This window comes from Muscardinus avellanarius (genome assembly GCF_963383645.1).
Source record: "Muscardinus avellanarius genome assembly, chromosome: 1".
NCBI classification, from domain to species: Eukaryota; Metazoa; Chordata; class Mammalia; order Rodentia; family Gliridae; genus Muscardinus; species Muscardinus avellanarius.
Genome location: NC_137786.1, coordinates 235,552,135 through 235,564,215, shown reverse-complemented (window position 1 = coordinate 235,564,215; position 12,081 = coordinate 235,552,135). Strand labels below are relative to the sequence as shown.

The following is a 12,081-nucleotide window of genomic DNA, read 5'->3' as shown; positions in this document are numbered from 1 at the left end:
AAAAAAAAATAGGACCAGGCATGGTGGCGCACACTTGTAATCCCCGCTCTTGGGAGGCGGAGACGGGAGGATCACTGATGCAAGTTCGAAGCCAGCCGCACGCGCTGGCTTAGGAGACCCTGTTTACAAATAAAAATGTAAAAATAGGTCTGGGAGTGTAGCGCGGAGGTAGAAGGGCTTCCAGGAACCCCAGTACCACCAAAAAAAAAAAAAAAATAGGGCTAGGGGTGTAGCTTGGAGATAGAATGCCCCTGAGTTCCATCCCTGGTACTGCAAAATAAATAAATAAATAAAAATAAAAACAAAGAAAATAGGGCCGGGCGTGGTGACGCACGCTTGTAATCCCAGCGCTTGGGAGGAGGAGACAGGAGGATCGCGTAGGTTTAAAGCCAGCCGCGCTGGCTTAAGAGACCCTGGCTTAAGAGACCCTGGGAGTGTAGCCTGGAGGTAGAAGGGCTTCCAGAAACCCCAGTACCACCAAAAAAAAAAAAAATAATAATAATAATAAAATAAATAAGTAAATAAATAAAATAGGGCTGCAGATGTACCCAGGAGGTAGAATGTTCCTGGGTTCGATCCCCGCTACCAAAATAAAACAAAACAAAACAAAAAAGCATTGCTTCCAACCCAAGAGGAAGCTGCCGTGCGGCGGGAACTGGAGGTCCCCGTCCTTACAGGGCAGCTGGGCAAGGAATGTCCTGGAGGGGGGTGACCAGAGAGTCGGGGTCATCCCCTGGGAAGGGCTGCCTCGGAAAATATGCTCCCTGCCTGGACTTTGGGATTGCAACGTGACTCCTGTTTATTTAGGAGACAGCCCCACGGAGACCCGAAATAGCTGTGTCTCCCTCCACGCTCTTCTTGGCCCCCCGCCCCCCGCAGGGGTCAGCACGGGGCCTCCGGAGCCTCAGTTTCCCGCTCTGGAGGCTGGGCTTCCGGCCACGATCGCTGCAGCGCAGGGCTGCTGGTGAGCCGCCCAGGGCAGGTCTGGGAACCTGTTTCCCTGCTCACCGAGGCCACGCACTGGCTGACGCACAAGCCACAAGCCAGGACCCAGAGGTGGCCAGCACTGCGCCCTTCCCCGTTTTCTTATTTAAAAAAAAATCAGAAATCTATAGCGATATAACCAGAGGGGCGCAGTGGCACGTGTCTGTAATCCCAGCAACTTGGGAAGCTGAGGCAGGAGGATCGCAAATTCCAGGACAGCCTGGGCAACTTAGTGAGACCCTCCCTGTCTCTAAATTAAAAATAAGAGCTGGGCGTGGTGACACACACTTGCAATCCCAGTGTTTGGGAGGCTGAGACGAAAGGATTGCAGGTTCACCGACAGCCTCAGCTACTTAGTGAGGCCCTCTGCAACTCAGAGAGACTCTGTTTCCAAATAAAGAATAAAAAATCGGGCTGGGGGTGTTGCTCAGAGGTAGAATGCCCCTGGGTTCCATCCTCAGTACCGCATAAAAAGAAAAAAGAAAGAAAAAGAAAGGGCTGGGAATGTAGCTCGTGGTAGAACGCTTACCTAGCGCATGCAGGAAGCTGTGGGTTCCATCCCCAGTATAGGAAGGAAGAAGAGAAGAAGGGAAGGGAGATAGGGAGGAAGGAAAGAAGGAAGGAAGGAAGGAAGGAAGGAAGGAAGGAAGGAAGGAGACAAATATAACCCCAGAGGAGCCTGCCTTGGGGGCTGGTAGCAGGGCTGGAAGAGGGAGGGCTTGTGTGTAGATCACCTGACAATCTGCAGGAGGAGGGGAGGGAGGGCAGACGGCCAAACAAGAACAGACGCAGACACCCAAGGCAGAGGACCCCGGGACCACCATCACCGCCCCATCCATCCGGCAGAGAATGACTCGTCCGATATCCCTGGACCACCGGCTGCCGGGCTCTGTGCAGGCACCAGGGACAGAGACGGGGACAGGGCAGAGAACTGCGTACGCCCCACCTCCAAGGACCTTCCGCTGGGGAAGACGTCAGGCAAGCACCCCCCCCAAGAAGGGGTGGCCAGGCGCCACAGAGCAGAGCGTTGGGGGCGGCGGGGCGGGAGGGGCGCTGCGGGCTTGCTGGAGTTGCCCGGGGCTCCGGTGACCCCTCGCTAGCACCTGGGCTGCGGTGGGGCCGAGGAATGGACAGTCCTGGCCCAGCCGAGGCTCAGAGCCCTCTGCGGGATGCTGGTCAGTGAAGGGCGAAGGGCCTGGAGCTCAGCCAGCTGGGGCAGATCTCAGTCCGCTGTTCCCGAGCCCGGACTCTGAGTCTAATGAACTTCCCCAACCTTTAGCCAAGATGTCAGAGCCCGGCATGGTGGCCTGCACCAGGCCACAGCAGGCGTCTCTTGATAAATACGGTCCCAGATTCACCTGCAGATGTCCGGAGGAAGCCGTATGGCCTTGGTGGGGACAGAGTAGGGTAGATGCTGGAATTCTCTGAACACAGGACACGGTGTCTGCCCAGCAACACTGAGGCAGAGACAGCAGGAACCAGATACTGCCCTGCCAAGATGACACGCATGTGCAGGAACGCCTCCAGGAACACGCTTCCCTGTGCAGGCTGCAAGGGGAACGGGAAGCAGTCTCATGTCCAGCAGGAAGGGACGGGTCCCACCCTCCACGGTAGCCCCCGGGAGGGGTCTGCTGGACTCCGAGGATGCTGCAGGGGGCTGCTGAATGCCAAGGGAAAGGTTTGCAGGTAAGGGGGGGGGCAGATTACTACTCAAATGCCTTTATAAACATTTAAATATGTACACGCCAAGTGTGGTGGCGCACGCTTGTCATCCCAGCATTCGGGAGGCTGAGACCGGAGGATCACGGTTCGTGGACAGCCTCAGCTACTTAGTGAGGCCCTCTGCAACTCAGTGAGACCCTGTTTCAAGATAAAAATAAAATATAGGGCTGAGGGTGTAGCTCAGAGGTAAAATGCCCCTGGATTCCATCCCTAGTACTGCAAAATAATAATAATGATAATAATAACATGTACATACTGTATCCATCAGCATTCTTGCAGCTATAACCTAGAGACTGACCATATAACTTAGAAGAAAGATTTATTTTTTTTAATGAATTTGGGCTCAGTCACCCAAGGGGGACCAAGGGGACCAAGGCTCTCTGGCCATGGTGGCAGGAGGTGGAGGGGAGAACTTGGGCTGTGCTCACATCGCAGAGGCCAGAGAGAGAGAGAGAGAGAGAGAGAGAGAGAGAGAAAAGGAACCCTTTATATAATCCCCAAGGCCACACCCCATTGGCCCAACCACCAGCCACACCCTCAGGCCTACGGGGCACCACCAGGTAAGTTCTTTACAACGGGCTCATCCACTTCTCAATTACATCTCTTCTAACTCAGCTCCAAACATTCAGTGAGCTCTCTTTAGGGGACATTTTATATCTAACTTTAACACACACCTTTAAAATATCTAAGGGAGCCGGGCGTGGTGGCGCACGCTTGTCATCCCAGCATTCGGGAGGCTGAGACAGGAGGATCCTGGTTTGCAGACAGCCTCATCTACCTAGTGAGGCCCTTTGCAGCTCGGTGAGACCTGTTTCAAAATAAAAAATAAAAGCCAGGCTGGTGGCGCATGTTTGTCATCCCAGCGCTTGGGAGGCTGAGACAGGAGGGTCGCACGGGTTCGAAGCCAGCCTCAGCTACTGAGTGAGGCCCTCTGCAGCTTAGTGAGACCCTCTTTCTAAATAAAGTATAAATTAGGTCTGGGAACATAGCCTGGAGGTAGAAAAGCTCCTGGGTTCCACCCCCAGTACCACCAATAAACAAACAAACAAACGAATAAGTAAATGACTAAAAAATAGGGCTGGGGTGTAGTTGGGAAGTAGAATGTCCCTGGGTTTCACCCTCAGTACCATAAACAAACAAACAAACAAACAAATAGAACAAATTTGCCTGAATAAAAATAAAAATACTTCATGATTCAAGAATATATATATATATATATTTTTCATTTTGAATGTGCAGTACTGGGGATTGAACCCTTGAACCCAGGGGCATTCTACCTGTGAGCTACTCCCACGGCCCTAGTTTTTATTCTTATATTTTGAAACAGGGTCTCACTAAGTTGCAGAGGGTCTCATTAAGTAGCAGAGGCTGGCTGTGAACCTGCGATCCTCCTGTCTCAGCCTCCCAAATACGGGGATTACAAGTGCGTGCCACCACGCCTGGCTTAATATTTCAATTTTTTTTTTTTTAGTTTTTGGTGTGTGTGTGTGTGTGTGTGTGTGTGTGTGTGTGTGCGTGCTTTGCGGGGATTGAATCCGGGGCATTCAATCTTCAAGCCCAGGCTTATTTATTTATTTATTTATTGTGGTACTGGGGATGGATCCCAGAGGCTTTCTGCCCCTGGGCTACACTCCCAGACCTATTTTTTATATTTTATTTGGAAACAGGGTCTCACTAAGTTGCTGAGAGCCTCACTAAGTAGCTGAGGCTGGCTTTGAACCCGTGTGATCCTCCTGTCTCAGCCTCCCAAGCGCGGGGATTACAAGTGTGAGCCACCACACTCAGCTTTTATTTTGTTTTTAAAACAAGGTCTCACTAGATTGCTGAGGGTCTAAGTTGCTGAGGCTGACTGTGAACCTGAAATTCTCCTGTCTCAGCCTCCCAAGTACTGGGATTACGGGTGTTTGCCACCATGCCTGGATGCAGTTCTAATTAACTAATTAATTAATTTATTTATTTACTTATTTATTAACGGTGCTGGGGATTGAACCCAGGGACATTCTATCTCCAAGCTACAGCTCCTGACTCAAGTTTTTAAAATTCTTTATTTTGAAACAGGGTCTCGCTAAGTTGTGGAGCGCCTCACTAAGTAGCCGAGGCTGGCTGAGAACCTGCGATCCTCCTGTCTCAGCCTCCCAAGTACCGGGATGACAAGCGTGCGCCACCATGCTTGGCCAGTTCTTATTTTTCTGATAAAAATGTTAAGCAATGTTCAGAAACATCTCCAACTATGGGATGATTGCCAACCATGAAGCCGCGGCGGGGACTGGAGGGGCTCGGAGGAGTGCTTGTGAACTTGGCACACAGTGGAGCCGGGACTAGAGCTCCTTGGCTGTAAAGTAAAAGAGAAACGATTATTTCTATAATACAAAGACAGGAAGTTAAGCTGGACAAGATTTCTTTAGTTGCTGGGAGATGGGTTTAGATATGACAAAAACCTCGTTTTTGCCATGATAGAGAATAGCAACGTCCACGTGTGCTCAGGTGAAGAGAGGCCCCAGAAAAAGAATTTAGGATTCAACGGGGCAGGCTTTAAAAAAAGAACTCCCAGCTAGGGCTGGTGTGTGACTCCACCGTAGGGCACTTGCCTAGTATACCTGAGACCCCAGCACCTAAAAAAAAAACACCCCAAAACGTCTCAGCTAACATAAATCCAGAACAGAGCCACCCGGCCCAGCTTTTCTGGCCACCGGGGGTGAGCTGAGGAGGGCAGTGGGGGCGATTCTCCATCGCCCGCAGCGCTGGGTGGGTGGAATCTCTGGACCTGGCCGGAGCCTCAGTCCTCTCTGGACAGCCAGGCCGGCGTCACGGCGCCCCCTGCTGGTCATCGCGGGCTTCCCCAACCCCAGCCCCGCAGGGTACCCGCGCCATGACGCCCAGGCGGTGCGGGCCCCCGCGCACATCTCTGCGTGCGCCTCCTTTCCCTCCCCAGAAGCAGGATCCGTCAGCAAAACCTGCCCAGCCCTCCCTCCAGCGGGTGTGAAATGCCCGGTGAGTAGCTGACCCCCAGGGCTGGCCTTTATCTTATCTTTTATCTTTATGCCTCCGTCCCCTGCTCCGAGTCCTCTTCCACGTGACCCACAGGACAAGCCTGAAAGCAGGCCCAGTGGTCCATGACCTGCCCAGCCAGTGGCCAGCTGTGGGGCCTCCCGCTGCAGCTGTCTGACCCCGGAACCCTAAGACAAGGCCATACTGCCCCCCAGGAGGCAGCGCGGCTTGGGTTTATAAGCCTTTCTGGGTTCAAACTCCAGCGGCAAGCCGGGTGTGTGATCCCGGCCCTTGGGAGGCTGAGACAGGATGATTGCGGGTTCGAAGCCAGCCCGGGCAAGCTGGCCGGGCAGGCCCCGAGCCACGTGGCGAGACTCTGTTTCCAAATAAGAAACAAAATAGGGCTGGGGAGTGGGGTGCAGCTTGGAGGTAGAAGCCCCCCCCCCCCACGAGCAGCGGCGTCTCCACTTGCCAAGGGTGTCGTCTTGAGGCACCGCCCACTTTTCTGGGACCCGTTTTCCACCTGTTCCAGGGGGAGGCAGAGGACACGGGGGGAGTCCTGGGTTTACCCCGGGGAGCCCCGGCTCTCCCCGCGGCCCCCGGGAGGCCGGAGGGGGGGGGACCCTCGGCCCTCCCGGGGGCGAGTCCCCGGACGCAGCCCCCGCCGGCCCTCGCCATCCTCCCGCACACCCCGCATTCATCGCTTTAAAATGGACTTTCAGTGAGAGCCGCAGGGGATGGTGATCGGGCGCGGTGGGAGCCGCGGCCATTGAACGCCACAGGGGGGAGTAATTCGATTGAACAGATCCGAGACCGCGGCGTGGAGTCCCGGGTCCCGCAAGCCTGGGGACGGCGTCTTTTTGTAAAGGGCTCCGGGGGATGAGTCCCCGGGCACTGGCCGGCGGGCCGGCGGCCTCTGGCCTGGTCACTCTCTGCGGCCGGAGAGTGGACTCTTCCCCCCAGAGCAGCCTCGCCGGGCCCCCCAGCCGGGGGCTTCCAGGAATAATACAGACTCGTGGGATCTACTCCCGGGCTCGGTCTCTCTCCGCGGGGGCCCCGTTCACGCACCCGGGGGCTCTCCACGGCTGCTCCCGCCCCATAAGGACCTCCCCGGCCGGCCGGACACCCGGGGGCCCGCCGACGCCGGGCAGCTCGGGGCCCAGCCCTGCCCTGCGCCTGGGGCCGGGCCGGAGTGACCCACCCGCCCAGCCGGCCCCCAAGTCGCCCTCGCCAGCGCCCCCCTCGGGCTCGGTCCCCCCCGCGCGAAAGTGGGGCCGCAGCGCCACCTAGCGTCCGGCCCGCGCCGCGCCCCATTGTCTGCGCCCCCGGGCCCCCGTCGGGGGGCGAGGGACCGGGACAGCGGGGCGGGCGGGGGCCTGAGATCGCGAGAAGATGAGCCCGGGAAGACGCGGAGGTCCCGGCCGCGGGGGATGCTCTAATGGACGGCTTCGGCCCCGGCGCTGTGCGGCGCTGGGGCTGTCGGGGAAGGGAGGGGCGGTGATCTTTCACAGGGAGGGGGCCCTGAAGCCGAGGAGGGCGCGCTCTGGACGGGGTGGGGGCGGCGGGGGCAAAGCTCGGGGGGCCCCCGGTCTCCGGCCCCCGGGTTCCCGCGCCCCGCCCCCGCTAGTGCGGGCACAAAGCCCACCCCGGAGCCGGGTCTGGGGGAGGGGCTGCCCCCTGCTTCCTAAAATCCGACCCGCTCGACCGGGCGGTGGTCGCCGACCCCGGGCCGGCCCCCCCCCCGCGCCCCCGGCCGGGGCAGGACCGCGGACGGGCCGGGAGCCGCCGCCCACCTGCCGGGGGCGGGGGCGGGGCGGGGGCGGGGGCCGCCGATAAGAGATGCGGCGGCGGCGCGGGGACCCAGTCCCGGGGGAGGTGCGCAGCGCCGGCGCAGGCCCTAGCGCGGACCCACCTCGCCGCCGCCCGCCGCCCGCCCGCCTCGGGGCCATGCGCGGGGCCGCGGTGGCGCTCGCCCTGGCCCTGGCCAGCCTGTGGCCGGCGGTGGCCGGGCGGCCGCCGGCCCTGTCCGACCAGGGCCCGCACCTGCACTACGGCTGGGACCAGCCGGTCCGCCGGCGCCACCTGTTCGCCGCGGGCCCCCACGGCGCCTCCAGCTGCTTCCTGAGCCTGCGCCCCGACGGCGCGGTGGCCTGCGACCCCCGGCCCGGCCATCAGAGTGAGCGCCCGCCCGCGCCCCCCGCCCGCGTGCGCGCCGCCCCGGCTGACCCTGTCCCTTCTTGCTTTCCTGGCCAGGTTTGCTGGAGATCAGGGCGGTGGCCCTGGAGACGGTGGCCATCAAGGACGTCGGCAGCGAGCGGTACCTCTGCATGGGCGCCGACGGCAGGGTGCTGGGGCTGGTAAGTGTCCCCGGCCCGGGCGGGGTGCGGAGCGGCTCCTCCAGGGAGAGGCCTCGCGGGCCCTTAAAATGCTACCGCCCGAGCCCGGCGTGGGGCGCACGCTGGGGACCCCAGCGTTTGCGAGGCTGAGGCAGAGACTGAGGGTCGTGGCTTCCGGACGGCCTCAGGTGCTGAGTGAGGTCCTCTGCAACTCGGTGAGACCCGGTTGCAAAATAAAGAATAAAAAATAGGGCTGGGGGTGTAGCTCTCGGAGGTAGAATGCCCCTGGGCTCCATCCCCAGGACCGCAAAATAAATAAATAAAATGCTAACGTTCCACCACCTCCCCCCCTTTATGGGAATGTAAGGTCCCAGCCCGTAGCCAGGGGAGGGCGGGAGCCTAAGCTTTTCAATTGAGCCAAAGGCCCGCAGGCGTGACGGAGGAGACCCATTATTCGGCTCTCTTTGATATTAAATAGGAAAATAGGAAGCCCACCTCCGGGCTTTTCAGCCCCTGGCCTTGCGTGTGGTCCTCCGTTGTGGTCCTCCACTCTCCTTTCTGTCCTTCAAGTATAAAGGGGGGGGGTGGAGCAAAAAATATATCCGTATATCTGTAGGTAGTGTTATTTTTTAATTATCACGTTAACCGGACAAAAGCAGCTCATCTGGGACTGGCGAGGTTTCTTTTTAATTAAAATTTTGATGTATCAGGAAAACAGTGGTGCCAGAGCCATTAGAATAAGGATCCCAGGGCGCCCCCCTGGCAGGCTCCAGTGCACCTGCCCTGGGAAGGCTTGGGATGGGGGATGGGGCTACGGCGGAGGGAAGGCCCAGGTAACCCCAGGGCCCGGGCTGGATGTGCACGGGGGCCGGGGCTGGGCAGAACAAAGCCTCGAGTTCAAAGGACCGAGCCCTCTGCTCCCCAGCCAGCAGCACAGAGCAGGCAGCGGTGGCTGTGTGAGGTCCCCGCCTGGCCTGCGGAGCCCTCCCACACAGCCTGGGCTGCCCCAGAGCCAGAGGCAGGGGCCAGGGTGGGGGTGGGGGCCCCTGCGGGGATGCCCCTGTCCCGGAAAAGGCAGACAGCCCCCAGGGCCCACATTTAGTCTCAAAACTGTTTTGTGGCTCTGACAACCATTTATTCAATTTATCTACCGAAAAGAGGCAAAAGAAGAGGGGTGTGAACCGTGCCAGGCACTTCTTGTTATCTGACATTTACTTATGACAGGGGTCTCTTGGTGGGAGGGCCTGCGGGGGGGGGGGAATGGGGGTCCAACCCCCATTCTGCCCTTATGCAAAAGGGAAACCCTCCCCTGCCTCTGGATCTCCTGGGCACAGCCTAGCACACATTCAGTTTTTTTCTTTATTTTTAAATAGAAATTTCAAATTTTTCTTTTTTTCATTATTTTTTTTTTTCTTGGTACTGGGGATTGAACCCAGGGGCATTCTACCTCCGAGCTACACCCCAGCCCTATTTGATTTTCTTTTTTTGAAAATTTTGAAACAAGGCCCTGCCAAATTGCTGAGGGTGTCCGTGGCCCAGGCTGGCCTAGACCCGTGATCCTCCTGATTCAGCCTCCCTAGTACCGGCTTCACAGACAGAGGCCACCACACCCGGCTGAAACGCTACACTTTTATGTATGGAGAAAAATTCTCCCCAAGAACTAGCGGAGTGGAATCCTGCCCTTTTTTAACTGCAAGTTGCATTTTGTCAGGTACCCAGGAGCCCCGGGCACTGCTGCCCTGGTGGACCCAGCGTCTCGGCTGAGCAGAGAGATCTTGTATAGACTCTTATCAGCACCTTATCAGATGTTGCTCACCCACCTGCAATTCCGTGACCTTTGTAGACTTAGGCAGGAGTCACACTTGTGTTTTCCAGCAGCCTCTGGGCTCCCAGACTCTGTCTCTTCTCTGTGTCCCCGAGGGTAAAGACTCGCACCTCGCGACCCCTCCGCAGGAGGAGCTGAGACCGGGACGGGGACAGTTAGCTGCGGCACACATTTCAGGCCGCCCGCAGGGTGCGGGCTCTGTCCTGGGCCTGGGGGAGGGGGCGCGGATTATCTCCAGGCTCCTGGCAGGCTGCCTGGAAGGAGCTCAGAGAGACTGAAGGGGCCGGAGGGGGCCCACGCTTCTTAAAACTGCGGCATTAGAAAGGCTTCTAGCTTTTGCAGGTTTGGAAGCTGACTAGCTGCCGCAATCTGGGCCCCAGATGGGCCGGCAGAGGCTTTCTTGATGAAAAGAGGATCCTGACGGGATTCAGTGGGTTGCCGGCGCTTCTCACAGCTCCAGAGATAGTAAGATGGTGACGGCTAGGTGAGGGAGCGGTCTACGCAGGGCTGTGATTTGTGGGTAGTATTCACCAGGAGAAGGCAGGGTGATCTGGTGGGGAAAATTAAGAAGCTCTCTGAAGTGTGTATAAATATTAAGAAGCTACACAAAGGGCACGTGTACACGTGAAGCATATATATATGTATATATATATATATAATACGGGCGCACGGAACCGCTGTCACAAAGTACAAAGGCATGCAAAATACATAATTCTCAATATACCGATATAGTGCTAATTTATATATATAACACAATATATACTAATGCGTACTGACTTGTGCTACTATACATATATATAACTAGTATATGTTAATATATACCAATATGCATATGTAATATAATGTGTACTAATATATGCCAAAAGGTACTAATACACATGTAACATAATGTATACTAATATATGTAATTTTTTTTGAGGTACTGGGGAATGGAACCCAGGGGCATTCTACCTCCAAGCTACACCCCCCTTTTTTTTTTTTTTTTTTTGGTGGTACTGGGGGTGGAACCCAGGGGCTTTCTACCTCCGGACTATACTCCCAGACCTATTTTCTTTTCTATTTTATTTGGAAACAGGGTCTCACTAAGTTGCTGAGAGCCTCACTAAGTAGCTGAGGCTGGCTTCGAACCTGTGCGATCCTCCTGTCTCAGCCTCCCAAGCGCGAGGATTAAAAGCGTGCGCCATTACACCCGGCTCTCAACCCAACTTTTTTATTCTTTATTTTGAAACAGGGTCTCACTGAGTTGCAAAGGGCCTCACTAAGTATCTGAGGCTGTCCACAAACTGCGATCCTCCTGTCTCAGCCTCCCAAATGCTGAGATTACAAGTGTGCGCCACCACACCCAGCTTCTAATATATGTAATATAATGTGTACTAATATATGCCAAAAGGTACTAATATACATGTAACATAATATATACTAATATACACAAATATGTACTAATTGATACTAATATACATATGTAATATGTACTAATATACACTAATTATATACTAAAGTTATATGCTAATTTTAATACACCAATTACATATTAAAATTATAGACTAATTTTTAGATCTAGCATAATAAATGCAGCCAGATGCAGTGATGCACACCTGTAATCCCAGTATTTTGGAGGCAGAGGCAGGAGGATTGCAGGTCCAAGGCTGGCCTCAGCAACTTATCCAGACCCTCAGAAACTTAGTGAGATTCTGTAGAATCTCACTACTTAGTGAGATTCTGTAGAAACTAAAAAATAAAGGCTGGGGGTATAGCTTGGAGGTAGAACTCCCCTGAGTTCAATTCCCAGCACCAAAAATAAAAATAAAAAAGTATGCATATATAATATGCTAATACGTGCTGCTATTACTAATATGGAGATTGTATGTGCTTTATATGGTACCTGGTTGCATGCGTAAAGCTCACGGCTATTCTGTGCAGCCCAGGTACCTGGAGGACGAATGCGCCTTCAAGGAGGAGATCAGCTACGGCGGGTACAACGTATACGTGTCCCGGAAGTACCAGCTCCCGGTGGCCTTGAGCAGTGCCAAGCAGAGGCAGCTGTACCAGAGCTGGGGCGTGGTACCCCTGTCCTACTTCCTGCCCATGCTGCCGCAGGCCTCGGCCGAGCCCCGAGACCCCTTGGAGTCCGACGTGTTCTCTTTACCCCTGGAAACCGACAACATGGACCCGTTCGGGATGGCCGGCGACAGGAGCGTGGTCAAGAGTCCCAGTTTTCAGAAATAA

At 55.7% G+C, this 12,081-nt stretch overlaps 1 protein-coding gene across 1 annotated transcript; it reads left to right on the top strand.

The window, feature by feature from the left end:
• Positions 1–7,641: 7,641 nt before the first annotated feature.
• Positions 7,642–12,081, top strand: FGF19 (fibroblast growth factor 19; the record flags this gene model as incomplete). Its single annotated transcript, XM_080693667.1, has 3 exons — positions 7,642–7,870; positions 7,948–8,051; positions 11,776–12,081. The coding sequence occupies 3 exons, from the start codon at positions 7,642–7,644 to the stop codon at positions 12,079–12,081; spliced, it is 639 nt and encodes a 212-aa protein (XP_080549793.1).